The sequence below is a fragment of the Akebia trifoliata genome, chromosome 14 (assembly GCF_017979445.1).
Source record: "Akebia trifoliata isolate Shusen 1 chromosome 14, ASM1797944v1, whole genome shotgun sequence".
In the NCBI taxonomy this organism is placed as follows: Eukaryota; Viridiplantae; Streptophyta; class Magnoliopsida; order Ranunculales; family Lardizabalaceae; genus Akebia; species Akebia trifoliata.
In genome coordinates, this window is record NC_141388.1 from 35,699,444 (window position 1) to 35,725,485 (window position 26,042).

The following is a 26,042-nucleotide window of genomic DNA, read 5'->3' on the forward strand; positions in this document are numbered from 1 at the left end:
TTAAAAAGAAGAGGTAAGAAAGAGGTCGGCACGATAATAAATTTCTCTAATTTTTTATATTTAAAAATATTAAAAAAAGGATAAATTCGTCATTTCAGTAAAAGAATGGAATCATTGATCTTATCAACACAATTGACTATAGTAGTGTAAGGTGAAAGGCACTTTTATTCCTTGTATATTTTTGTTCGATGGATGGATGACGTCAGACGTTAGATTTACAGCCACGAGAATTCGTGGCTGAGAATTACCCAAACTCCTGACTCGGATGCCAGCTGGCAAAAAGAAAAACCGACGTTTGCCGGTTACAACTTAAAAGGTGAAGCTCCCATCCTTTTGTTCGTCTCATCCGTCACGTTGGTGGCGCTTTTCTTTTTTATAAGTAATAAATAATAAATTATTTCTTTAAATTAAAGAGGTTTTAGTTTTATGGGGTTTTTAAAGTCTGTCTCTCTTTGAGGGATGTGTGCTTCGATTCTCGAAACCAGAAGAAGAAAACGAGAGATAGAGAAATGTTTGATGTCAAAGATCCGGCTATGAAACTCTTTGGAAAGACTATTCCGTTACCGGAAAGTCAGATTCTTGTTGAATCTGGAGAAAAATCCGATCTTGAATGTCAGATTCCGGCGGATTCCCAAGACAAGGTATCGAAATCATTAAATCCTCTTTTGTAATTAGGGTTTTGATCAAATACGCCTTCATTTATTTGATTTTGAGTTCATCAAGGTTTGTTAGATGTCCATTTCTTCTTCTAGCTATAAAAAAAATATAATTTATTTTATTTTCTTGTAAAGGTTTGATTTTTTTTTTGTTTTTTGTTGTTGTTGATTTTTAGTTTTTTCCTTCATGGATTTTGATTATTGCAGAAATTTTGAACAATTTTTATTTTTTTATTTTTAATTTTAAAACAAAGGTCTCAGATTTTTAAGTTTTGGTTTTTAATGTTTTTTTTTAATATGGTGGAATCAAAATCCCAAATGATCTATTATCACAAAACCCTCTATCGTGATAATAGAAAAGGAGATCCAAAAAGATAATTAAAGTTTTCCTTTTTGTGGATTTTGTTTATTAAAGACATCTTATTTAATTTGTTTTTGAAGCAAAAAATAAAATAAAATAAAATTATAGTCCTTTTTATTTTCTTTTAAAGGTCTCAGCACTGAATGAAGTCACCCAAATTTTGCAATTCTTTTTGGATTTTATTTATTGCAAGAAGCCCAATATAAGTTCTGAGCTTTCTTTGTTTTTTTTAGAAGGTTGAGCTTTCACTGTTAATTTGTTTTTGAAGTTGGGGTTCTTGTCAAGGGATCGAATACCTGTTGGCACATAATTTTAATTTGCAAATCACTCCGAATTTCCGTATGGGTTTATATGGTTACAATGAATGAACCGACATTAAATTTTGAAACATCACCTAATCAATTGTATCCTATGGCTTTGGAAATACTTCTCTCTCTATAAAATGTATAAAAGCATTTGAGAGTTTGCTAATTGTAGATTTTTTTAGGTTTATGTGTTGACTTTTTAGTCACACTCCTTGAGATTCATACAATAATCTACATGATCACAATCACTCCCCGGGTCATTCTTCATGTGAGATTTTATCCTCTCCGGAGTAACTTCCTCTTCTCCAATGAACTCTTTCTTCTCAGGGCAACTTTGTTGTTGGAACATCTGTGTATTGCTTGTCAAGTAAACTTGAACAATCAAGTTAATATAGTAACAGGCAAAGGCAAAGGAGGAATTGCGAAACGTATTTAATGTTGCATTACAAGAGAGAAAGAAGTGAATTAATGAGCCAATCCCCTTATTTGTATTTTTCTTTAGCTTTTATAAGGAAAAAAAAGACACTTGGAAAATGTTAGCTAATTCGGATGCCAGCTGGCAAAAAGAAAAAACCGACGTTTGCCGGTTACAACTTAAAAGGTGAAGCTCCCCTCTTTTGTTCGTCTTCATCCGTCACGTTGGTGGCGCTTTTCTTTTTTATACGTAATAAATAATAAATTATTTCTTTAAATTAAAGAGGTTTAGTTTTATGGGGTTTTAAAGTCTGTCTCTCTTTGAGGGATGTGTGCTTCGATTCTCGAAACCAGAAGAAGAAAACGAGAGATAAGAAATGTTTGATGTCAAAAGATCCGGCTATGAAACTCTTTGGAAAGACTATTCCGTTACCGGAAAGTCAGATTCTTGTTGAATCTGGAGAAAAATCCGATCTTGAATGGTCAGTTCCGGCGGATTCCCAAGACAAGGTATCGAAATCATTAAATCCTCTTTTGTAATTAGGGTTTTGATCAAATACGCCTTCATTTATTTGATTTTGAGTTCATCAAGGTTTGTTAGATGTCCATTTCTTCTTCTAGCTATAAAAAAAATATAATTTTATTGTTATTTTCTTGTAAAGGTTTGATTTTTTTTTTTTGTTTTTTTGTTGTTGTTGAATTTTTAGTTTTCCTTCATGGATTTTGATTATTGCAGAAATTTTGAACAATTTTTATTTTTTTATTTTTAATTTTAAAACAAAGGTCTCAGATTTGTTAAGTTTTGGTTTTTAATGTTTTTTAATATGGTGGAATCAAAATCCCAAATGATCTATTATCACAAAAGCCTCTATCGTGATAATAGAAAAGGAGATCCAAAAAGATAATTAAAGTTTTCCTTTTTGTGGATTTTGTTTATTAAAGACATCTTATTTAATTTGTTTTTGAAGCAAAAATAAAATAAAATAAAATTATAGTCCTTTTTATTTTCTTTTAAAGGTCTCAGCACTGAATGAAGTCACCCAAATTTTGCAATTCTTTTTGGATTTTATTTATTGCAAGAAGCCCAATATAAGTTCTGAGCTTTCTTTGTTTTTTTAGAAGGTTGAGCTTTCACTGTTAATTTGTTTTTGAAGTTGGGGTTCTTGTCAAGGGATCGAATACCTGTTGGCACATAATTTTAATTTGCAAATCACTCCGAATTTCCGTATGGGTTTATATGGTTACAATGAATGAACCGACATTAAATTTTGAAACATCACCTAATCAATTGTATCCTATGGCTTTGGAAATACTTCTCTCTATAAAAATGTATAAAAGCATTTGAGAGTTTGCTAATTGTAGATTTTTTTAGGTTTATGTGTTGACTTTTTAGTCACACTCCTTGAGATTCATACAATAATCTACATGATCACAATCACTCCCCGGGTCATTCTTCATGTGAGATTTTATCCTCTCCGGAGTAACTTCCTCTTCTCCAATGAACTCTTTCTTCTCAGGGCAACTTTGTTGTTGGAACATCTGTGTATTGCTTGTCAAGTAAACTTGAACAATCAAGTTAATATAGTAAACAGGCAAAGGCAAAGGAGGAATTGCGAAACGTATTTAATGTTGCATTTACAAGAGAGAAAGAAGTGAATTAATGAGCCAATCCCCTTATTTGTATTTTTCTTTAGCTTTTATAAGGAAAAAAAAAGACACTTGGAAAAATGTTAGCTAATTGGAGGGTCTTATCTTGCATGTAAAGCGTCTGATCAACTGCTTGGTGTTCGAAAAATCTAATATGGAGTTCCCCTGACGCTAGAAGCTTTTGTGTTCAGATTCATGCTATGTTACGTTGGTCTGACATATGAAACTTTCAAGGCTAAAAGTTTGCAAAAAGGGGTGTCAGTAAAGAGCTTATTTGGTATATGCAGTCTGTGGTAGGAATTCACAAACTCGATACTTTTTCTATAAGGAGGTTTTGGAGTTAAAGAGTTTGAGGTGGCACCTGGAATGACAATTGTCCAACTTCTCAATGTTACCTTGGCATAAATTTTAGTTCATCCAAGGTGAGGGGATAGCATCAAATCTAAGCTATGAAGTTTCAAGTTATTTGCACAAAAGAATTAGGTTGAGGTAGTTGCATGGAGCTATGGTCAAACTATAGTGCTGGTGTACCATGGAATTCTCATGGTTCAAACCTTAAATAGAGATACCTCGGCCTAAAAGATAAGCCAAAGTGACAAGATGCCCTTCAATGATGCATCGGCTGTGGAAACAATCCACGGTGTTTTGCTGCATGTTCAATGTTACATCAACCAAAGAGAAATAGTTGGTGATGAAATTCTTCTCGTTACACCTAGGTTAGAGATTAGAGTCACGATGAATTGTATTTATCATCAAGAACCTTGTTTAGTTAATTAAGTTGAGTTGGCAAAGTATGATAAAACTGCTAGTGGTGTTAGTTATTAACATATTGAATTTGGATGCGATCCAACATTCCAACCAAGGTGTGAAGTCATGTTACTTGGTTTCAATTGTTGACTTTGGTCAACATTATCTGAGCTAATGGAGTTTTAGTGTGTGGGAGCATATGGCTCATCTAGAATGGCATTTTGAGAACATTAAGTTGACGTTAATACATTTCTCGAGGAAAACATAATTGGTGTTGACGCTCATCTTGAGGTATATGTGAAATTTTGACACCCATAGTTAAGTCGTGGATAGTTTACTTCGTTGATTTTTGGATTTTGAAATTAACCCACTTTATTCTTTGTAGATTGATTTGCAACGATTGAAGCAAGGAACGAGAAAAAAAAGAAATATGGTGTGGTGTTCAATTCAGTGTTGTCAAAAACTGTGCCTAGGCCTTACCTAGTTCCTGCTTTGGTTGCCTAGACTATCCAAGTGCTAATAGACCCTACCTACTTTAACCGAGGGTTTCAAAAATGGGGTTAAAATGATACTTTTATGTAATATTTTTGTAGAAATTGTATTCTAAAAATGTATTCGATCAATTTTAGAACATAGGAGGTGTCTCAATGTTTAGCCAATCTTGTGAGGTGTGTCTAAGATTAAAGAACGTTAGTTGTGGCATGTGCAAGCGCACATGTATTGCAAATTTAGGATTTATGCATCATTAAATTACATTATTTTTTTAATAGATATTTTGTTTTTAGATATATATTTTATCAATTAATATATTGCAACGATTTTTTTTTTTTTTTTGATTTAGTAAAGATGTATTTATTATTCTTCTAATTTAATATATTAATTAAGGCTATTTTGAAGATAGCTTAATAAAAGGATATTTCAGTAATTTTATAAAACTAAAAACTAACTGATGTGGTTATAAGGTCATGAGCATAAGGAGAGCACCATTTGAGCTATGATTGCGTAGATTATGGGTTTTTTGTATTTTTTCTGTAAGATATTTAAAGAATTTAGAGGCGTCTTTTTGAAGAATTCATGGGTAGGTGGGTTGGATTTGTAGTTTAGCTTCTATAGAAAATCGGGGTGTGCAGCTTCATGTTGTTTTCTTAATGGTCATTTCAATTCTTGACCACCTTAACACAATTTGCATTTTATCGATAAAAAAATAAAAAATAAAATTTGTATTTATCTATCAGAAAAAAGTTATTTGGTCATGAGGTTGTAACTTTATTCGTTTTAACGAATATGACCTTGATAATAGTAAGGTTAAATATAAATGTGGGGTCAATTTGGTCTTCCAAATCTTGGCATCAACAAACGCCTTTTCGGCATTCTCTTAATATAATAGTAAAGATTTGAGAGAGGCATTAAATTAGTTCAATATTTATGGTTACATTGTTTTCGTTTTTCTTACATGTTAAGTTGTCTCAACATACAAGCTTGCTTGGTAGTTGGTAATTTGGTATTATTTTGGTAATGACAGTTATATTCTTTTTTTTTTTTGCATGACTTTTCATACATATAAAAAATTGACATTTAATTATTTGTTGTTGCTTTAACCTTGCCTAGGTCTCAAGTGATCCACTACTTAGGTCCTGCTTAGTGCTTGTAATAACCTTGGTTCGATTGATATTCAGGGTTGTAATCAACTCAATATGAAAATTTATAGCTATACGGACAACGCATCTATGGTTATTAAACTCTCAAATTTTGTGGTCTTTGAATAATTCTTAGTGTGTGTTTGTTGGTTGAAAAAAAAAAAGGTAAATTCATTATTGATGTTAGCTTTCATCAACATGCTTAATTAATCATCATCCATAATTGGGGGAAGTTCAACATTCATTACCCTTCTATAAGAAGAATAATTGTCAAGTCTTTTTGTGAGAGCTTGGTAGGAATTTATATTAATAAAATTGTAAAAAGACAAGTGTCATTACAAATCAGAAATAAATAAAAGTTAAATAAAAAGTTATATCTAAATAATAACTAGAGCTAAAATAATTATATTATTTCCAATACTCCCCCTCAAGCTGGGTAAATATATCAATTAAATCCAGCTTGACAAGATGAGAATTAGTGATAGACAGACCAGCAGACTTCGTAAGCATGTCGGCAAGACTGTCTGAAGAAGGTACGAAGATTGTCTGAAGATTACCAGATCGAACTTTCTCCTTGAGAAAGTGAATATCAACCTCAATGTGCTTAGTTATTTTGTGAAGGCCTGAGTCAGAAGCCAGCATAATAGGAGATTTGTTGTCACAGAATAAAGTAAAAAAACGTGAAACGGGAAATCCCAATTTTGCTAGCAAAAAATGAAGTCAAGTTAGTTCATATGTGCCAAAGAGTCATAGCATGATACTCAGTTTCAGCAGAAAAGAGAAATCACATTTTGTTTTTTTTACTTTTCCACAGATAAGGTTATCACCATAAAAAGTACAAAAATCGTAGATAGATTTCCTATTTGTGAGAGAACCAGTATAATCAGCATTTGTGAAATAAGACAAATGCAATGAGCAGTGGAAGAGTAGCAAAGCCTAAGACCAGGACGTGACTTCAGGTAGCGAAGGATACGATAAACAGCATCAAGGTGAGAAGTATGCGGAGTATGCATGAATTGATTGACCATACTAACCGCAAAGGACAAGTCCGGTCTAGTATTAGTCAGATAAATAAGACGACCAACAAGTCTCTGATAAGAAGAATCCGATAAAAGATCACTAGAGTCAGCATTAAGATGATTTTAATTATATGTGAGGAAATAAGACGACAACCAAACATCAGAATGTCCTGAAGAATATCCAATGTGTATTTATACTGAGATAGCGAAATACCACGACGAGAGCGGACCACTTCTATCTCTAAGAAGTACTTGAGTAGACCCAAATCCTAAACCTCAAAAACACAATCTAATAGTACTTTAACTTTGTCAATCCATTGTGCATCATCTCTAGTCACAATAATGTCATTCACATATACCAAAATAATGATACAACGACCATCCACTCGATGAACAAAGCAAGTCTGAGTGACATCTAGAAAATTTTATAGATAAAATAACCTCAGAAAATCGTTGAAACCAAGCTCGCGGGGATTGCTTCGGGCCCTATAGAGATTTAAGTAAGCGACATACCTTCCTAGAATACTCCCTCTGAAGATGAAACCTTAGAGGAGGGTCCATGTAAATAATTTCAGTCAAATCACCATTTAAAAAGGTGTTCTTCACATCAAGTTAGTGAAGTGGCCAGGATTTACATGCTGCTAGAGAGATAAGAAGTTGAACAGTGAGGAGTTTGGTGACAAAAGCAAACGTGACACCAAAATCTTTTCTTGAGAGTCTGTATAAACCCCTTAGCAACTAGGCATGTCTTATATCAATTAATAGTATCATTTGCAAGGTATTTCACTGTGAAGATCTATTTACAACCAATAGTCTGCTCCCTAGATAGGAGAGTGACGGGCCCGCAGGTATTTTTTTGTAAAGCATCCATCTTAGTAGCCGTTGCTTTAGCCTATTGAGAGTCTTGCAAAGCCTTTGATATAGATCGAGGAATTCGAATAGAATCAGTGAGTACAAAGTAGGCGTGAGAGACCCTGATAGGAAACAAATTGAGCAATAGGATGATCAGTAACACATCCCCGCTTACCTTTGCGAAGGGCAATAGGTAAGTGAGACTAAAAAATAGAAGGGATAATAACATGTATATGTGTGGAGGTAGGAGATGATATACCTGAATCCAAGGAGGAGGTTGGCAAAGGTGTAGGGGCGAGGACGACGAGAGTAGACCTTAAGTGTTGGTGAAAATGAAAGAAAAATGGGAGATGACATCATAATAGGAGGGGGGTCCTACAAAGTAGATGTGGCATGAAAGTATATAACATTTTCAAAGAAAGTAACATCAAGAGAGTATGACACGGTTAGAAATTGGATCATAACATTGATACCCTTTGGACATAAAGGAATAACTTAAGAAAATGCATCGAATGGCTTTGTCATCCAATTTTTGTACGATTAGGTGTCTTGTCCTGAACAAAACATTTTCACCCAAATACTCGAGGTTTAATAGGAAAAAATATACTATCAGGTTGAAGGACATGAAGAGGCACTTGTCCTTTAAGATGCGATTAGGGATGCAATTAATAAGATAAGCCACAGTGAGGACTGTCATATTCCAATATGCCTTAGGAACATATATTCATTGGAGAAGATAACGAACAATGTTAATGAGATGACGATTCTTATGTTCTGCCACCTCGTTTTGCTCAGGAGTACAAGGATAAGTTAACTGGTAAAACATACCATGCTCTTGAAGATGAGAGTGAATCCCATCAGATATATATTCTCCCTCATTATCAGATCAAAGAGATTTAACAGTAATATTGTACTGAGTTTGAATCATTTTAAGAAAGTTGACAAAAATAAGTACATCAAAAAGAAAACGCATCAGATAAATCCAAGCATCACGAGAATAACCATCAATGAATGTAACATAATATTTATGATCATTAAAAGTAGTAATAGGGGAAGGCCCCCATACATCAAAATGAACAAAATCAAATATTTCATTAATTCGATGCATATAAAGAATATAAGAAGTACGTGTTGTTTAGAAAGTTCACACAGAGCACTGAAATTTATGTCAATTACAAATAGTTTTTAAAGCGGGAAATAAATGACATCAGTGTTAAAAATTGACATGTTCTAAGCAAGCATGCCATAAATCTAGACTCTGAGAAGAAAACATGTGATTCCCAAAGGAAGGAAGCATAGAAGTCGGAACAACAATAGATTGAGATCCAAACAAGTATAGCCCATCCCTCTCATATCCCTTGTCAAAAATCCTCCTCGAAGTCAGGTTTGAAAAATGCAGTGATTAAGAAAAAAGATAACGACGTAATTTAATGATCTAGTACTACTATTCACAGACATAAGATTAAGAGATAAATGAGGGACATGAAGCACAGAGTCTAGTGAAATCTTAGAAGATAAGAGGATGGTACCCTTGTTGTGGATAGATGTAAGAGGTAAAATGACTAGACTCATCGGTCATGTGATCAGAGGCATCAAAATCAATAACCCATGTCAGTGGAGCAAAGTCAAATTGAGTGACATGAAAAGCAGATGATGTACTTATAGGCGTAGTAACTGAGGCCACTGTCGAGGAGGGTGAGTGTGAGCATGGATCTGATTCTAAACAATAGTGGCAATCTGAGTTTGTAGTTGTTGCAAATCAATTGTGCTAGGTGAGGAAGGATGATCAGTGAGAGAAATGGATGATGACTTCACTGTAGCGGCACGAGGAGCAGACTATCCCAAAGATGAAGTGGACGAAGATCGTGGTATCAGATGCGGATAGAGCTAAAAGTAGCGGGCCTTCTCACGACCAATTATTTCACAATGACTGCAAGTAAGGCCATTCCCTTTATCACGACCATGGCTGGCACGACCACGACTCCCTGATCTCGGGATCCGAAAGTTAGAGAAATTGGAGTTGGCTATTAAAGCCATCTGATTTGTAACAGGAACATAGAAAATATCAGGTGCCTGAGTCTAAGATGGAACAATACGACGACGCTCCTCATCACTGTCAATGGTTGCAAATATCTCAAATAAAGAAGGTAAAGAAGTGGTATTAAGGATTTGGGTCTGAAGTACTTTAAACTCAGGATGTAAACCTATGAGAAACTGATATGCCTACTTAGTAATCCTCTTAACTACAAACCCGACTACTTTTGCAAATAACTTAGTCATATACTCATAATGAGAGAGTTCCTCCCAACGGGACTGGAGAAATCCAAAATAATCAGGTATACTCTGTGTTCCTTGAGTAGCCTGGGCAATGTCTTTGGAAAACTCATAAATTCTCGAGTTATTCCTAGCATGAGCATATGTCTGAGTGAGGGTTAACTTAAAGACGGAACAATTTCATGATACATAAACGTTGTATAGATTGTTGCTCCATTGAATTAAATAGCCATCCAAGAATAATGTAGTTATCGATCTCCCATTGTTTAAATTTGGGATCAGTGAAAGGTGGTATAGTAATGATGCCCAAAAGCCATCCAGACCTCTACTACTCAAATAAAATTGCACAGACTGAGACGAGGACTAAAAATTCCGATCATCTAGTAGGGCATTGATTATACGTTGGACTGAGAAATTTGCTCAAAGAGTTGTGTTGGAATCCTTGGTCTCGTGAGTTGTCGTTATGGTGCACTATAAACAATAAAACTTTGGATCGAAGGGAGATCTTCTGTGGTAGTACTGTCGAGGGGTAGAAGCAAGGACAAAAGAAACTATGGCAGCATCTCTATTGCTGTCATATATCAAAGACCCATGTAGTGTTGTCACAAGGGTATCACAACCCCAACAAATCACCTAGTTGCTGTCGACAGCAACAAACACATCTCCAAACTCTGTTGTAGGTCACAAAAAGGCCCCAAACACTGTTGGCAGCACCAAACACAGTTTCCACACTTTATCGTAGGTCATATGAGAGCCCCAAACGCACCAAACATAGCAACTATTGTTGTTGTGGGGCAGAAATTCACCAAACATAGCAACTGTTGCTGTTGTGGGGCACAAATATGCTACTAGGAGTTGGTCATGGGGTAGAAATCTACCAAACACATTAACTGCTGCTGTTCTGGGGCAGAAATCTGCTAATAGTGGCTGTTGGCAGCACATAAATCTATCCAATTGAATTAACAAACCCTAGCGTAAGGTAGTATCACAAGGCAGAAAAGTTATCGCAGCATGTGATTAAATCCTATCACAACATGCGATAAAGGAATAAGAAAAAGAGAAATAAAAGACCCCTAAGGGGAGAAGGTCAAAGAAAGCTGCTGAGGTTAGGGTTTAGTGAATAAAGAGGAGAAGAAAGGGAGGAAGAAGAAGAGGGAGGGGAACCAAAGAGGGGGACAAAATTCCTTAGCTTTGATACTAAGACGAATTTGAGAAGAATAATTGTCAAGTCTCTTTGTGAGAGCTTGGCAGAATTTATATTAATAAAATAGTAAAAAGACAAGTGCCCTTATAAATCAGAAATAAATAAAAGCTAAATAAAAAGCTATATCTAAATAACAACTAGAGCTAAAATAACTAGATTATTTCCAATACGATATTGTGGTTGTAATGTTATCTAAAAGGAACTACACAAGTAATTATCAAAATGTTTAATTCATGACGATCAAATGCATGAATGATTGATTTTCAATGTTTCCATCTGACTGTTTCTTTCAGGATGCATGCAAAGATACATCAGATGCTGATGACTTCCCAAAGGAAGAGCCCTGCAAATCAGATATGTCTTCTGCTTTGAACAATGGTGAGGAAGATACCCACCAAACTCCTACTACTGAGGAGAATAAAGCAATAATGGATCCTGACCTCAAAGAAGACCAAGTCGAAGCTGATATGTCTGGCCAAGAGAAGCTTCTCAAGAAACCAGACAAAATCATCGAATGCCCTCGCTGCAAGAGCTTGGAAACAAAATTCTGCTACTACAACAATTACAACGTTAACCAACCTAGACACTTCTGCAAGAACTGTCAAAGATATTGGACTGCTGGAGGGACAATGCGAAATGTTCCTGTTGGTGCTGGACGGAGGAAGACTAAGCACACAGCCTTGCAATACCGCCACATAATGATGTCTTCTGAGGGAATGCAGACCACTGGGTTGATTCCCCTGACTCGGTTAATCACCAAGTGCTCTTGTATCCAAGGCTTTCTGCTCCTTCAAGGCCTATTAAGGGGAATGAAACAGTCTTAAAGTTCGGCCCTGATGCGCCTCTCTGTGAATCAATGACAACTGTCCTTGACCTTGGAGACAAGAAGAGAAAGGCAGAGATGGGTGTCATGATTTGTGGAGAAAATGGAGAGGAACCCTCATGTGGATCCTCCGCAATGGCTTCTACTTGCAATGAAAACGAAATGCCCGAGGGATGTTTTAATGGGCTTACTCCTGCACATCCTCTGCAGTGTTATTCTGTTCCTCCATGGGTTTACCCTTGGAATTCGGGTTGGAACAATGCAGCCTCTATGGCAACTGGTCCATGCTCTTCTGAGCTAGTTTATGGACCAGAAAATGGTAGTCCCAACCTGATCCAATCGGGTTCCACATCATTGGTGGCTGCTCCTGCCTTTTGCACACCAAGCATTCCGTTCCCATTTGTGCCCGCCGCCTCCTATTGGAGCTGCATGCCCAATTGGGCTCTCAGAGCATGGAACCTACCACAGACTGGATCTAATAGAAGTGTGTCATCACCTTCATCATCGACTAGTAATAGTGGCTGTTCAAGTGATGGGTCTCCTACTTTAGGCAAGCATTGCAGAGCTGTGGGGGAAGAGAAATTGGAAAAGTGTTTTTGGGTTCCCAAGACCCTGAGAATCGACAATCCAGAAGAGGCTGCAAAGAGTTCTATATGGGATACTTTGGGTATTAAGCCTGATCAAAATGAACCCATAACAAAAGGGGGTATTTTCAAAGCTTTCCAGCCTAAGATGGAAGGCAATTGTCATGCATCAGATACTGCAAAGGTCTTACAAGCAAATCCGGCTGCTTTGTCTCGCTTTCATACATTCCAAGAGAGCACATAAAGTGGTTTCTTCCTTTTGGTTAGCTGTTGAGTCTGTTGTTGCAGCGTTTTGTATTTCGATTAATCAGTAAACTCTATTACTATTCGAGAGTTTATGCTGTATATAGTAGAGAATGAATTTAGTGTTACTCTAATAGTTTCATAATCATAGATTCCAGATTTGCATCTCTTATGTGCATCTCAGATTTGATGGAGAAAGAATGAAAGAGAAAAGGGTATCGCAATTCACTTTCTCATCAGTTCAAGAACAAGGTTGTGGTCTGTGCTGAGTACCACAACATCTGAAATGATGGTCTGAATTTCTGAACTCAAGTCTATTACTATTAAAGATAAAATTAAATCACTAACCAAGTTTTGATAACCCCCTCTCCATTTGTTTGGATGTTATTTTTTTTATTTATTGGTATCTGTTTGTTTGGATGTTGAGCAAATATCTTTTCGTTTTTGCTATTGATTTTCTGTCTCGAAAATTTTCAGTTGGCTTGTAACTCAGCTGACGTGGTGAGGGCACCGAAATGCTGATCGTCTTCTTGTTTATCCCAAGGAAAAAGATCTATGGCTCTGTGCCTTTGTCACGTCAGCAGTGTACACACCAAGTGAAAATTTTCGAGTCAGAAAATCATGAATTTTTATCTTTTTAAAATTTTTCTCATCTTCATGTGATGCTCGTTTGCTAAAATTTCATTCTTGAATGTTATGGATGTTTCTTTGCACTCTGAATGGTATCGTATTCATGAGGGAGGTAATGAAGACCTGAGAATAATGACATGTAGACGTTATATGTGAAAACCTTTTGTTTTTATACTTCATTAATGTATTTGTGGGAATTTGGTTCTTAGAGGAGAGGCTCAAGACTATGCTCTTGAATCTTTTCTTTTAAGAATCATGATAATATGACACCCCCCCTTCTGACACATGCCACCATCCTGGAACTGTAGATCATTTGCATCAGGATACATTAAAAAGATTTATGATTATGTGTATCCCGATGCAAATGATCTATTGTTTTATGACGGGCGTGTGTCAGATGCGGGTTTTTCTTTAAAGGTGTCTCAAATCTTTAGAAAACCAAGTTAAATCTTAGAGCTCACTCGGGGCTCAAATCAAACAAACTCTTTTACAACCTTCACTTGGAACATTTCTTCTGAGGCTTTGCAATTGGTCTCTCTATTGAACAAGTCCAAATATCATCTCAGCTGTCCGTCTTTCTCTTTGAATTGTTTATTGTTTATTGAAATTACTCCTACATTTTCTAGAATATGTTCATTTCTAATTCCTCTTTCCTGATATTTTTACTCATCCATCTCGTTATCTCCGCTAGTCTTATTTGTCAATTATTAAAAAAAAAAAAAAAAAAAAAAAAAAGATTCTCATACTTTTCACATTTTAAAAAATGTGACCGCCGAAGTGACTTGGAAGTTCACTTGTTGCAATTCCTTTTACGCCGCATTTAATATTTTCGAAAGGTGTTCATTACTCATATAACACACCAAATGAATATTTTCCTCATAAAGTCATCATCTTCCCTTTAAGAATGGTCCCACCCCATACATCACATTGTAGATATATTTATGTTCCTTTCACACTAGGGTCTTCAGATCGATTACCAAATTGGATTCTTTTGATGGTTTTCTTCGAAGCGGATCTTTATTGACTCCCAAAACCTTACCACAAATCCAATCCAATAACAATAAGCTCTGATTTGGATAAGTTTCGATATTTTCATAATAGACATAACATAGGTTATATAATTTCTCATTACCACGCTACCATGGATTAGGTCCTTGTTGAATTAGAGGATGGTTGATGCCGAACCAATTTGACATTGAATTTGGTTTTTGGGTCCTATCTGACATCAAGTGACTTCCAATCAGATAAGATCCAATCCTATGTTACCCAATTCGTTGCTACTAGTTCGAACCAGTACGAAGCGAAATAATTTGAGGTACGGTTCGTAAAATCAAGCAAATCACGAATCCATCGAATTTTGGTCGGGTTCGGCAAATCAAATATTTTTTTAGTTGATTTTTTTTTTCATTGTTCATATTTAAAATTTATATTATATTACTGATTTATTTGTATTTATACTTGAATTATATATATGCACAAGCGAACAAAGCCAACATACTGAACTCGAAAACCAAGCGAACCCAAAAACGAATTTTCTCTACCTACCTCTCTATGAACCAGGTTCATTTTAGATTGACGAACCACAAACTCCGAACCTGAATTTGAACCGATCGAACCAGGTAACATATAAAAATCCAATCTTAGATCCGGTCCAGTTGGATCGGGTTTGAAATAAATTCAATTAGATATTATTAAAAGATGACGAAAAGAGAAGCTTCAGTGAGCTTGAGCAATTTATTTCGTGGAACACTAGTTAAAGAAAAGTCGTCCAACTCAACTTTTCCTTTACGTTCTTGACTTTATAGGACTTCGAAAACAACCCTCAAAGACTTTGAAATTAACAACAAAAGAGGACTCTTCCTTGTATTTTCCATGCACTTGCACACATAATACTATATATGAAGAAGAGTATTTTCCTTGCAAAACCCATCACCTTGGGCATGAACACTATCTTCTCTCTCTCTCTCCAAGAGCAAACATGACAATCAGCACAAAACACATTTCCCTTTTGATCCTACACTATGTTGGGTTGATGTTGTTTTATTGTTTTTTTGAACTTTTTATCGAATTCTTACTCTTTTATGCCAAGATTATATGGGTTATGAACTCCACGAAGGATTTACTTGGTTGGAATGAAGAAAGAATTAGTGAAACTTCTCGTAAAGAAGAGTGCAAGTCTTGTGGGAATTATGAAGGATTGTTGACAGGAAACGATATCGATATAGTGATGGGAAAACTTGGCATGGGGAGTTCAAGCTCCGGTGACGATGGGAAGTATAGACATTGCTCACTTTTGAGAGAAGCTTCGCGCTTGTTGGAGGATAAGGAAGCGGAAATAGAAGAATTGAAAGAAGCTTTCTCGGTGTTCGATGAGAATGGAGACGGATACATAGACGCGAACAAATTGCAGATGGTCTTGTGTAGGTTGGAATTCAAAGAAGGTTTGAACTTGGAAGATTGTGAGAAGATGATTTGTGCTTTTGACGAAAACGGAGATGGTCGGATCAATTTTGAAGAGTTCAGAAAAATGTTAGAAAATGTTACATAGTTTCTCTTCCAACATTTTATTTTCTTTTTTTGGAAGAGTAGTAAGAGTGAGTTTTTAGAAACCAGTGTGTTATGTTTATCATTGTAAAGTTGATCATGGTCAAACAAAACTAGATTTTTTTTCTTCTTAAAAACCTTTGATTTTTGTAGAACCCATGGTTCAATTGTCAACCAATTATAACGTTTGTGAACCATTTTGAAATTATCTTTTCAAGATAAAGAGTTTGGGAAAGATGATATAATTTCATTAGTGAGCAAATCCTTTAATAATAAAAAACTTTGCAATATATATATATAGGGAGTGGTTCAGCAGCCCCATTATGGTGCCCCATATGGTGCCAAGCATTTTTCAAAACATGGGTTACAAGCTTTGGAATGAGCTGATTTTTTGTGAGGATGATCTCTATGAGGAGATCATCCTCACCAAAACTCAGCTCATTCCAAAACTTCTAACCCCGTCAAAAGTGATTTACAAAAATTGGACGGTCCACGATTTTTCAACTTGTAAACTAGGATTAGAAATTTCAAAATGAACTGATTTTTTGTGAGGATGATCTCTTCACCGTAGAGATCATCCTCACAAAAAATCAGCCTATTCCAAAACTTCTAACCCCATCAAAAGTGATTTACAAAAAATGTTTGGCATCAAACTTGGCAAACTTTAGGGTTGCTGAACTGCTCCCTCTATATATATATATATATATATGGGGACGGTTCAGCAGCCCTAAAGTTTGCCAAGTTTGGTGCCAAACATTTTTCAAAATATGGGTTAGAAGCTTTGGAATGAGCTGATTTTTTGTGAGGATGATCTCTATGATGAGGATATCATCCTCACCAAAAATCAGCCTATTCTAAAACTTCTAACCCCTTTACCACCCTACGCTTTACCAAACGTGTTTTGTCCTACATAGGGTTAGAAGTTTTGGAATAGGCTGATTTTTGGTGAGGATGATCTCTATGGTGAGGAGATCATTCTCACCAAAAATCAGCCCATTCCAAAACTTCTAACCCCATCAAAAATGATTTACAAAAAATGGACGGTCCACAATTTTTCAACTTGTAAACATGGGGCTAGAAATTTTGGAATGGGCTGATTTTTGGTGAGGAGGATCTTCTAATAGTAGATATAATCCTCACCAAAAATCAGCCCATTCCAAAACTTCTAACCCATGTAGGACAAAACACATTTGGTAAAGTGTAGGGTGTTGAACATTTCCCATATATATTTGGTGTCAATTTTTATAGAAATAAAAGAAGATAATCGAGTAGACAGCAATCATTGATTAAACCAATTTGAACAATTTTGGTCCAATCTGCATGAACCTAAGAATGGGTTGCACTATTAAATACAAATGAACTGTATACCTGGAGTTGATTTCCAAATTCCATAATACCAACAATATAATAGTGTACTAATGTTCATAATTTTACATTAGAGAAAAAAAAAAAAAAAAAAAAAAAAATTATTGTAAAAACAGAGTGGTCTGCAATAACTCTTAATATAGTGTACATAAATTTTTCAAGGAACTAACCTGATTCTCAACTCGCGGTTTCGGGTTTCTCGACTGGGGCATCAGATTCTTCAGGTTTACTTGGAAGATCCACATTCTCAATCTTCGAAACACGGAACATTGCAAGATGGATATCCCCTAAAATCGAAAGGGAAAAAACACAATCAACCCAGGATAGGAAGATATTGCCTCAAAAAATTCTTATGGTCATTAGTCCATATTTGTTTAAAATGGAGGATTTTTTATTTTTTTTGAACCGAGGTATCCAATTCTCTTAGAACACCCGACTAACCCTCAGGGAAAATTTGTACGTGGTTTATAAATCATTGATAGAGAGAGGGAGACAAAAGCACTGTCCTTGTAGACTTACTATAGATCGATAATTCACAACAATAAAAAAGAAAAACAGGTTTTTGAGGAATTTTAAACAACGGTCATGTAACTGTGAACTAGAAAAAGGGAAATGGATCTCTCAACCAAAAAGTTGAAGCTCCATTACCTGCTCATATGGATGTTTGCTAGAATGTGACACTGAATGTTTGGTCGGTTGGTTGAATGAACCAAAACTCTTATTTCTGTGAAAAGTCTAACCATTTGATTGAAGAAGTAGTGCCCGTTGAATCAGAACATAAGATTTAGTCCAAATGAAGGCTACAATTCGGACGGACCATCCAAGATGTTAATGAACGAAAAGAAAAATGGAGTTAAACACAATAGACCTCTCCACCTCTGTTCACTTTTATAATTTTTATAGTGACCACTATAACCATGATAATCCTACAATATGGTTTTCCAATTTCCTTATGAACCATTGTAATTTTCTTTATTCCTATAAATTTTCATGTTTCTTGTCCACAAAAAATGTGTGAATTGAATATTATAACAAGTATCACAGTAAAAAAATAACAAGAAGTTTTGTTACATTTGTCATTATCTAACCCCCCACCACACACACACAATTTTTATTTTATTTTTTGTGTGTGGAAAATTGATAGGATACCCATATGTCAAACCTATATTTGAGTCATGAATTTAGATAACACGGAGTCTATCCCTGATTCCCATACCAAATTTCTATATCGATATCGGTATATGGGAGTTTTAGGTCTAAACATTGCAAAACTTGGTTCATGGCCAATCCAAGAGGTACTCAAAGAAGTAGAAATCATATTATAAGGTCTTTAATCCCAAGAAGTCAAAAGTACTCGTACGAGTACCGACACAACTAAGAATATCATCAATTTCAAACCAAACTTCAGGTTTCCAAACCTTGCATTTTAAAGGTAAGAGCTTTATAAATAATATTATAAGGCCTTTAATCCCAAGAAGTCGATAAATTCTTGTAAGAGTACCGACTCGAATAAGAATATCATCAATTTTAAACCAAACTTGAGGTTTCTAAACCTTGCATTTTAAAGGTAAGAGCTTTATAAATCATTCCAAATGCAGCAAAGTGAAAATCAAAGGATGGGATTAAGTAAGAGAAAAGTACCAAACGTAATACAATTTCCAGGTGATACAGTGGCAACTGCTCCGGGTTTGAGCCTTTTTCCATCGATGAATGTTCCATTTGTGCTGTCAAGGTCTGTGATCAGAAGACTTCCTTCATTCTTCTCAATCCGAGCGTGCAGAGCAGATACTGTTCAAATTTAGACAGAAGCAGGTAAGCCAATAGTTCCACTTAAGAATCTTCTTGCTTAACAATAGAACCAACAATTGTGACCATACAATTTATTGTGTTCTTTGGGACCATAGTAACAAAAAACTTTGTTTGTCTGGGTTTTTTTGTTTTGTTGAAAAGTCCTGTTTAACACGCTGCGTACCTCTAATTATTAAAACAATAAAAAACTCATTTGTTACATTTTAAATGCTTTTTTCCAAAACAAATTAAAAATAATAAAAATCCATTTTTTTGTACGCCTATGGTTAATTTTGATGGTCTTGTGGTTGTTTGTAATTTAGTTCATAAATGTTGCCTAACGTGGATTTGATGCGAATGTCTCGATCTTATGGTTTTTTTAATAATTTTTTCAATAATGTGTTATTTTGCTCAAAAGATACATTGATGGTTAAACTTGTTATCATGCATAAATATTCAATTATTGTCTTTTTTTGCTAAACAATATATTGAAAAATTAGATTAAATGTATATATATTCCATATTTATCATTTCTTTCCTGTTTTATTCTTGTTACTTTTCTATTTTTTCTAGAGTTTTCCCCTGCCATTTTAAATCCGCATTCTAACTTGGTGACTATGTTTGGGACTAGTAAAGAAGAAATGTACCAAACCGTAAAATTCTATAGGTTGAGTGGTTACAACAATACCATCAAATTGATCTTTAAAGCATATATGGCATCTCCAAGATGGAAGGACCAGAAACAAAGTTCATCAAAATTCAAGATCTAATAAATCAAATAATTCAAGTCTTCAAATCAACTTAACGGCTCCCACCCATCCCATCGAGAGTGGGTCCGCACCACCATGTATCCCACATGTACAACAATGGACAGGGATGACTCCCATCATCCTCTCATTTAGATTCAAGTATTTCTTAAAGAGAATTACCTACCAAGATTTTGGTACAAAATAGAGATTATTGAGCATATAGGATTTGGAAGTATTGGAATACCTGTTCCAACAGGAATTACGAGATCTGCCTTCTCAGGAAGACGGCCTACAGTTACCACACTCTGAAGAATGTCCACAAAAGGCCATTTAATATATTAAATCTTTAGGTTCTCCATGAAGATTATTGCATACTGACAACAAAATAACACTTACTGAAGCTATCTCAAATGCTTCTGGCGCGGGAACTCGATAACCAATGTGTCTTGAATCCCCATCACCTATGATACATAGGAACATAAAATTAGTGATTGGGTTATCATCTACTATAGAGGTATCACATATATTATACTATTAGTTCATATAAACATAAGGAAAGAGAGATTAAGACACAGAAAGGATCAATATCTAATATGTATAGTGAGTGCTTGACAATTAGCTTTCTAACAGAAGAGATTAAATATGTTATCCATCTCATGGCTGCCCCATATCGTTGGGATAAGACTTTGGTAAACTCAAGATGAATGTCAAAAGTTTGCAAGCATGGAGGTAGTTAGAAAAGATATGAAGATACATGCCTTGGCTAAAGATATGGCCCAAGAAAGAGTGGAATAGGGAAATAGGATTCGTGTTCCCAATTCCATATTTGGGATTGTTGAGTGTATATTTTCCTCCACTCTCGGTTGTGTCATACCCCAGTTAAGTCCCATGACCCTCTTATATTCATAGTTCTCCCCTTCTCCATCAGATCGGTCTTTTGGAGTATTGGTTGGTTGACATGGTATCAGAGTGCTAGGTTCGTATAGGTCGAGGGTTAGAATCTTTCCACCTTTATGGGTGAGGGGGAGTGTCGAGTGTATATTTTCCTCCATTCTTGGGTGTGTCATACCCTAGTTAAGCCCCACGACGCTCTTATATTCATAGTTCTCCCCTTCTCCATCAGATCGGTCTTTTGGAGTAGTTGTTTGGTTGCCATAAGACCTATTGTGTTATCTTTCATAACATTTCTCCAATATTTCTTATGAACTATATATTATGAGAAAAGACCTATTGTTATAATTATGGACTGTAATTAATATATCTTAAAAAGTAAGAGACCATAGAGTGTGGAATTGAGCCCAAAGTAGTAATTGTTTCCGACCAATCATACCAGAGATGGAATGCTACAGATCTGGTGCCTCACCCCCATAGGAGAGTGACTATAACATCTAGATTTAAAAACTGAGGAACCATAGTTAATTTATAGTAACTGAGGTGCTCATGTTTAGGTGTAATGTTGCACAACCCATATATGGAATGGTCCTCTACAAAGTTAGATTAGTTCCAATCTGTGCAACTATATCCAATTGAATCCCCATTTAATTGATATGAGACAATTACAAGTTCATGGATTCAATCCTGTCTTGCCTACCCACTGAAAACAACTCATGCACAGTGGAGTTTCAATCTTTGTTTCTCAGTCATGAAACAGTCTCTGTCTCTTGATTAATGATAAACAGATTTAGACCAACCATTAGAGAACCAAAAAAACTCGAGAATGTGAATGAAAGCATATCATCACAAAAAGGATGTAACACTACCACATTGGTAATGGACCGAAATAATATAAATTAGAAGATGATGAACAAGCAAAAGATATAATCAAATAAAAAGATTGATGATGGATCAAGTAAGATATATTCAATTAAAACTAAACAAAAGAAAGAGAAGTGATAAAAGCCCAAGTAAGCACACATGAAACTGTGTAATTAGCCAGTTTCAGGATATAAAAAGCCAGATGAATCAGTTTCTTCATTTTCTTGAGTGTTGTGTCATCTGCCTCCGTTCTTGGTGTCACATGCTCATGTATTGTGCCCCAGTTGACTTGTGACCCTCTTATATTCATAGTTGTGTCTTCCCTGTCAGATTGATCTTTTGGGGTAAATGGTTGTCAACATGGTATCAGAGCGTCAGGTTCGTATAGGTCACGGGTTCAACTCTCCTTGAGGGAATTTTCCACCCTTATGGGTGAGGGGGAGTGTTGAGTGTTGTGTTATCCGCCTCCACTCCCGGGTGTCACGTATCGTGCCATCAGATCGGTCTTTTGGGGCAAATGGTTGTCAACACATTTATGGTATGCAAAAGTGAATAAATTCAACCAAAACTTACAAGAAACAAGAAAGACATTAGGAAATCAATAGGAAACTACTGATAAACCAAGAAGATAATGTAAATAAACTATATATTTTCAAATTCAAATATGGTTTAGTCGATTAATCGAGAAATCGTAGACAAATACATTAAAAGAAAATTATCTGGTTTGAGAAAGTGCAGTTTCTCTGTCTTTAGTGATACCCAATACCCATGTACTGTTTTATCCACAAAAAATGAAGAAGTGATAAAAACCCATCAAAATTTCAGTGAGTAAATTATCTACTAATGTGATCAAACCCTTGAACTGGTTTTTTCTATCATTGATACCCATGAAAATTTTCTGCCCATTAAAATGGAACTGAGATAAACTATAGTTCTCTAGGGAAATATGATTATAAAAAACCCAAATGTAATCCATACTAAAAAAATTGCAAATTTAACTGAGATTGTATATATTTCAACTATATGTGACCAATGCAGCAATTTGGCATCATACACATCTACTCATTTTCTTGAAAAAATTAGTAAAAAAAGGCAAAAATCACAAACCTACAGGTTGAAGAAGCCATCTTTCTCCATTCTCAGAATAAGAGCTTTTAGCACCAGAAGCATTTACAGGTCTTATATTCCTTAGTTGCCTTACTTTAAGCTGGAATAGTGGTTGTTTTGTTGGGAAGATCTTAAAGAACTGAGAAGTAAAGGAATTGGAAGCAGAGATGAAGTTTTGAGAATGAAAGTTGGTTGGAGATTGAAAAGAGGAGAAACAAAGAGGCTTTGTGATCTTGTTATAAGCGAGAAATTGTGGTGTTGTTTCCATTTGGAAATTTTTGTGTAAAAAATAAAAATAAAATTTGAGCTCAAAACACTGCCCAAGCCCCGAAAGTGTGTGTCCAAATTAAGTGATCTTGAAGCATATCTAGGGGCAGCCATTAATTGCTTAGAAAGGGATAGGATTATCTAATGTATGCTTTTGAGGAATTTATCATTTTGCCCTTGGTTCAATGTTGATCATGGTATTAGAACTCGTTTTGAGGTCTCGTCTTGTCCATCAAAGAGACCGAGTCAAGTTTTCCGATACGTCTGAGTCGTCTTGTTCAAAAAAATGAGAAAAATGAACTATGATTTTAAATATCGTCTGATACATTTGACTTATCTATCTGTTTCGTTGATGGAAGATACCTTGACATGTTGGACAAGCCGTCTCGGTCTTAGTCTCGAATGAGATTTAAAACCATGATGTAGATTCATAAAAAATGCAAATAAATCAATGTTGGGATCCATACACTCATGAAAGGGAATTCATATGTTCACACAATCTCGACCTGTATATGTGAGATCCAACGGTAGAGATTTATCTTAAAGATCCATAATGTATTCTCGAGATAGATATTTTATCCTTACCGTTAGATCTCACATATATATGATCGGGATTGTGTGTATAAATATATGAGTTTACTTTGCATGAGTCTAAGGATCCCAAACGGTAAAGGGTTGGGATCTTATAATATATGATCTTTTTGCTGAAAATAAATAATTATAAAATTGGGTATGTATCCATTTTTGTAAATGTATTTGGAAAGAAGCATCTCTGGTTTCTCTGCCCTTTTTGGAAAATATCCCTTAAACAATCTTTTAGTGATCCCTTAAACAAATTGTAGTGATCTATAAAAACTCAATAATTTTTCCTCTTATCTCAGGTTAGAAAAGCCCAAACATGTTTGGATTGTGAGACATTATGAAAGTTACAATAAGAAGTCAACCGTTGGATTTTATATTTACAATACGACTGCCAAAGAATCAAGTCTGATGGGCTCCCTATAAGAAGTGCTTCGCAGGGAAATTTATGAGAAATGAGATTTCTTGTGAAATTATGATTTATGGGAAGACTCGGCTTCGGACAGAGTGTAATGGAGGAATATGACTCATTTAGGTGAATCCAAATTTTTGTTAGTCTTTTATTGAGCCTAAACCATTTAATTATAACCCTTGAGCCTCCCAATTTACATATTGGGTTGAGTGGTGGAACTCAGGCCCAGCCCATAATTTAGTGGGTACATGATAAGCCTGGGCTAAAGCAAGATTATTTTTCTCTTACGGGCTTCATCAAGCCAGATAGGCCCATAAAAGTGCACGAAGTTGGTGAGGTGATAAACTTGTAATTAGACCCTTTGCCAAGCATCACTTTTTAAATGAACTTTTAAAATGGCAACAACAATGGATAAGAATGGGATCCAAGTACATTATGAGATTGAAATGAAACCTATTATCTTTACTTAAGTTCTATCTTTACTATTATAATGGGAGAAGGTAGAGTAGAAGTCTTTGGACACCAAAATTTGAGTGGTCATAAATGCCCCGACTTTTATATTTAAATTTCCTATAATCAAGGTCATTTTAGTCAAAATCTAGAATTCCAACTCACGTTGCTTAACTTTCAAAATTACAAAATATCATTTTTTTATACTATTTAATCTATAAAAAATATTTTAAAAGGGAACACTAACGTCTAAGATCTCATGGGACATTAATACTCCCCACCACATTTTTTTTTCTTTAATAATGTCCTACCCAATTTGTCTTTTAATTAAAAAGGCAAGGGTGTATTAATCTTTTTACATAATAAATGTTTGTCTTTTATATAATAAATATTAAGGGCATTTAGTCTTTAGATTTAAATATCTTGTTTGCAATAAATATTTTAACAATCAATGCAAACAACATTTGTTATAAGACTAGTTGGGAAGAGCCTTTGAAACCCCATGTACAAAGTAGTCCTAAAGCTGAAGAGGTCGAAAGCTTGGAGCTTGGAGCTTCGAGCTCTTTGAGGATGACAAAAAGACCTTTGAACACTCATTCATTAGTTAACAAAAATCCAAAAAGCTATACAAAAGCAGCCCGTGAACATGGAGTTTGTAGTTGAAGAGAAAAGAATAGCCAAAGCCTATTATGAAGTGGCCAAAAGAGAAGAGGCAACCACTAGACAACCATTCAAAATCAACCGATTGAAATTAGGAGACTCCAACACCCCGTCTTCCACAAATCTTCAATTGCAAGGAGGGCTAGAAACAAGTTCACCTCACTACAAGACCACAATGGAAATTGACTTGAGAAGGAAGAAGAGATTGAGAAAGAAATACTTCAATTCTATAAGAAACTTTATGACTCTACCTCTAACTTTGATATATGCAATCAAGAAGTGTAGCTCAAAGAAATTGATATTTCTATTGCCAGCAAGCTTTGCCTCCAAGTTGATGAAAAAGAAATCAAGTAGGCATTGTTCTCTATGGATGGAGATAATGCCCCAGGCCCAGATGGCTACATAGTCACATTCTACTAAAAGACTTGGAACATCATCAAGAAGGATTTGGTGGCAGTTGTTCGGTGCTACTTCTAGAAAGGGAAACTTGTAAGAGACCTAGTGCCCAAAACAGATAGACCAAGCTTGATAGAAGACTTTAGACCCATTGCTTGTTGCAATGTCCCTTACAAATGCATTTCGAAGATCATAGCCAACATGTTAAAAAATACATTGAATATGCTGGTTAGTCCCTTCCAATATGCTTTTATGTACGAAAGATCCATCAAGGACACCATAATGCTCTCCCATGAGATGGTTAGAAACTTGTACAAGAGCAAAGGGCTCCATAGATGTGTTGCTAAAGTGGACCTAAGGAAGGCATATGATTCACTGGTCTAGGAAGTGATAATTTATTGCCTGGAGAAGAAGACGAAGTTCCCAAAACCTTCATTGCATGGATTTTAAGGTGTATATCCTCTCCCACGTTCTCTGTTTCCATCAATGAGAGTCTTAAAGGTTATCTTGCTGGTAGGAGAGGCATTAGGCAAGGAGACCCCTATCCTTTTACTTTTTTGTGCTTGTCATGGAG

The 26,042-nt window shown here is 35.4% G+C and overlaps 2 protein-coding genes and 1 pseudogene across 3 annotated transcripts; 2 read left to right on the forward strand and 1 right to left on the reverse strand.

The window, feature by feature from the left end:
• The first annotated feature begins 360 nt into the window (after positions 1-360).
• Positions 361-12,935, forward strand: LOC147387000 (cyclic dof factor 1-like; annotated as a pseudogene). Its single transcript, XR_015171736.1, has 2 exons — positions 361-641; positions 11,410-12,935. The product of XR_015171736.1 is annotated as a cyclic dof factor 1-like (transcript).
• Positions 12,936-15,497: 2,562 nt separating this feature from the next.
• On the forward strand, positions 15,498-15,944 carry LOC147387001 (putative calcium-binding protein CML46). The gene has a single exon (XM_086424655.1). It carries the CDS (start codon positions 15,498-15,500, stop codon positions 15,942-15,944), a length of 447 nt encoding a protein of 148 aa, XP_086280781.1.
• Positions 15,945-17,235: 1,291 nt separating this feature from the next.
• LOC147387002 (SMAD/FHA domain-containing protein) lies at positions 17,236-23,073 on the reverse strand. Its single transcript, XM_086424127.1, has 5 exons — positions 22,705-23,073; positions 20,239-20,303; positions 20,087-20,147; positions 18,947-19,093; positions 17,236-17,592 (listed from the first exon to the last, which is right to left on the reverse strand). Exons 1-5 carry the CDS (start codon positions 22,970-22,972, stop codon positions 17,483-17,485), a joined length of 651 nt encoding a protein of 216 aa, XP_086280253.1. The 5' UTR covers positions 22,973-23,073; the 3' UTR covers positions 17,236-17,482.
• Between the last annotated feature and the right edge of the window lie 2,969 nt (positions 23,074-26,042).

What these genes read in the sequence shown, in the direction of transcription:
- LOC147387001 (XM_086424655.1), top strand. Translation starts at nt 15,498, where the DNA reads ATGAACTCCACGAAGGATTTACTTGGTTGGAATGAAGAAAGAATTAGT.
- LOC147387002 (XM_086424127.1), bottom strand. Translation starts at nt 22,972, where the DNA reads ATGGAAACAACACCACAATTTCTCGCTTATAACAAGATCACAAAGCCT. An exon ending in ATGGCTTCTTCAACCTGTAG is followed by an intron (nt 20,304 to 22,704) that starts GTTTGTGATTTT and finishes TATGTATCATAG; the next exon opens with GTGATGGGGATTCAAGACAC. An exon ending in TGGAAATTGTATTACGTTTG is followed by an intron (nt 17,593 to 18,946) that starts GTACTTTTCTCT and finishes TTTCGATTTTAG; the next exon opens with GGGATATCCATCTTGCAATG.